Raw genomic sequence first — 2,019 nt, 5'->3', positions numbered from 1 at the left:
TTCAGTTAGAAATGTGTAAGCAGAAGCAGTTATCTTTGTTGCAGTACTTTCCTAATCCCAAAAGTTCCAACAATAGTAATGCAGAACCAGATCAGACATCATCTGCAGCAACAAGTTCAGAGTCTGAGGAGATTTAAGAGAGAGACTCTACTGAACAGTCAGTGAAGCCAGCCTCACTACCACTACAACCACTGGAGCAATACAGACAGATGGAGGATTGGCTTCTGATATAGCACTGACATCATCATCTCCTCTAGTCCAACCTAGCAATATTAAGTTCCCTGAGACAGTTTCTTCTGGCATAAAGCAATCATTTAATCCTGCTTGGTTTCAAAAATATCCATGGATGGAGTACTCTGTAACCAAAAATGCCATTTTCTGTTTTCCCTGTTCTTTCTTTGGAGCAGCTAGCATTGGAACTTGTAGACCAGAGAAATTATTCACTACTAAAGGTTTCAGTGATTGGAAACATGCTACAGGGTCCACTGGAGTCTTGTTCAAGCATCACAACTCAAGCTCTCACCAACAAGCAACTGTTGCGTGGAAGCAGTTTCAGCAAACATCACTGACTGGGTTTGTCACTGAACAGCTTGGAAGTAACAGAGAGAGAATGTTAGTAAGGAATCGTCATTATGTAAGAGCTGTGTCAGAAGTGTTACTTACGTGTTGTAGCCTTACGTGGTCATAGGGAGAATGCAGATTCCACTAATAGAGGTAATTTCCTGGAAATTCTCTCTCTCCTATCAAAGTATGATGATATAGTTCGTGTTCGACTTGAGAAGGGTCCTCGTAATGCCATTAACACATCACATAGCATTCAGAATACGATCATCAACCGAATGGCTACTATAGTGAGAAATAAAATTTGTGACTGCATCCAACAAGCTGGATATTTCTCTATCTTAGTAGACGAGACCAAAAACATAAGCAAAAATGAGCAGATGTCTATTTCAATTCGCTACTTAGATCAAGACAGCCATTCCATTAAAGAGTGCTTCCTCACTTTTGTTATAGCTTCAAATCTCACAGCTGAATATCTATCAAAGTACATTCTTGATACACTTTCATTGTATAATCTTGATGCTAAGTTACTTGTTTCTCAAGGATATGATGGAGCATCTGTTATGAGCGGTTGTGTCTCAGAAGTACAAAAACGTATCAGAGATGTAGCTCCTCAGGCTATTTATGTCCACTGCCATGCTCATTGTCTCAATTTGGTACTAGTTGACTGTGTCAAAAGTAACTCCCATTGTTCTGATTTCTTCTCCCTTCAATCACTTTATAACTTCATGTCAACCAGCAAATCTCATGTTGTTTTTATGGAGAAGCAGAAGGAACTTTATCCAGATAAGCAGCCAACGCAGTTACAAAGTCTGTCTGAAACACGGTGGGCATGCAGGTACTTGTCACTAGAAGCTATTGTCAGTACATTTGATGCTGTACTAGCAACACTGGAGAGTATAGGAGAAGGAAGTGACAAACAGAAAGCAGTTGAAGCTGTTGGCCTCTTCCATCTTGTCACCAGCTTTAAGTTTCTTTCATGTCTTATAATATTTTGAGAATAACAAAGTCACTGTCTGATCAAATGCAGAGCTCTCAACTAGATTACATCAGTGCTGCTCAACTCATAGCATCAACAACTGAAACTCTAAAGGAAATCAGAACTGATGAATGTTGGGATCAAACATACAAATACATACTAGAAGTGGCAGCATTGCATGGTATCGAAGTTGAGGACAGAAGATGAAAAAGAAGACAGGCTAGGCCTCTGGCATTGCAAGAAGATTACATTGCATATGAGTCTTCAGGTTATCATGATCACATCAATAATTCTGATTTCCTCAAGATTAGCATATATTATCCAGTAATGGATCATATGCTGTCAGAAATAGATAGGTTTCCTCAAACTAATATAGACATTATGAAGTCGTTAGAAGCATGTAATGCAACATCTACTCACTTCCTTGATTTGTCTCTTCTAAAGTTCATTTATGGCATAAGCCAGGATCTTCTTGATAG

The 2,019-nt window shown here is 39.1% G+C and overlaps 1 protein-coding gene across 1 annotated transcript; it reads left to right on the top strand.

Moving 5' to 3' along the window:
- The first annotated feature begins 346 nt into the window (after nucleotides 1-346).
- LOC100631771 (zinc finger MYM-type protein 1-like) lies at nucleotides 347-1,747 on the top strand. The gene is made up of 3 exons (XM_011411761.1): nucleotides 347-596; nucleotides 673-1,499; nucleotides 1,571-1,747. The coding sequence occupies exons 1-3, from the start codon at nucleotides 347-349 to the stop codon at nucleotides 1,745-1,747; spliced, it is 1,254 nt and encodes a 417-aa protein (XP_011410063.1).
- Nucleotides 1,748-2,019: the final 272 nt, after the last annotated feature.

This window comes from Amphimedon queenslandica, unplaced genomic scaffold, assembly GCF_000090795.2.
Source record: "Amphimedon queenslandica unplaced genomic scaffold, v1.1 AMPQUscaffold_13503, whole genome shotgun sequence".
Lineage (NCBI taxonomy): Eukaryota > Metazoa > Porifera > Demospongiae > Haplosclerida > Niphatidae > Amphimedon > Amphimedon queenslandica.
This window is presented reverse-complemented; position numbering and strand designations above follow the sequence as displayed.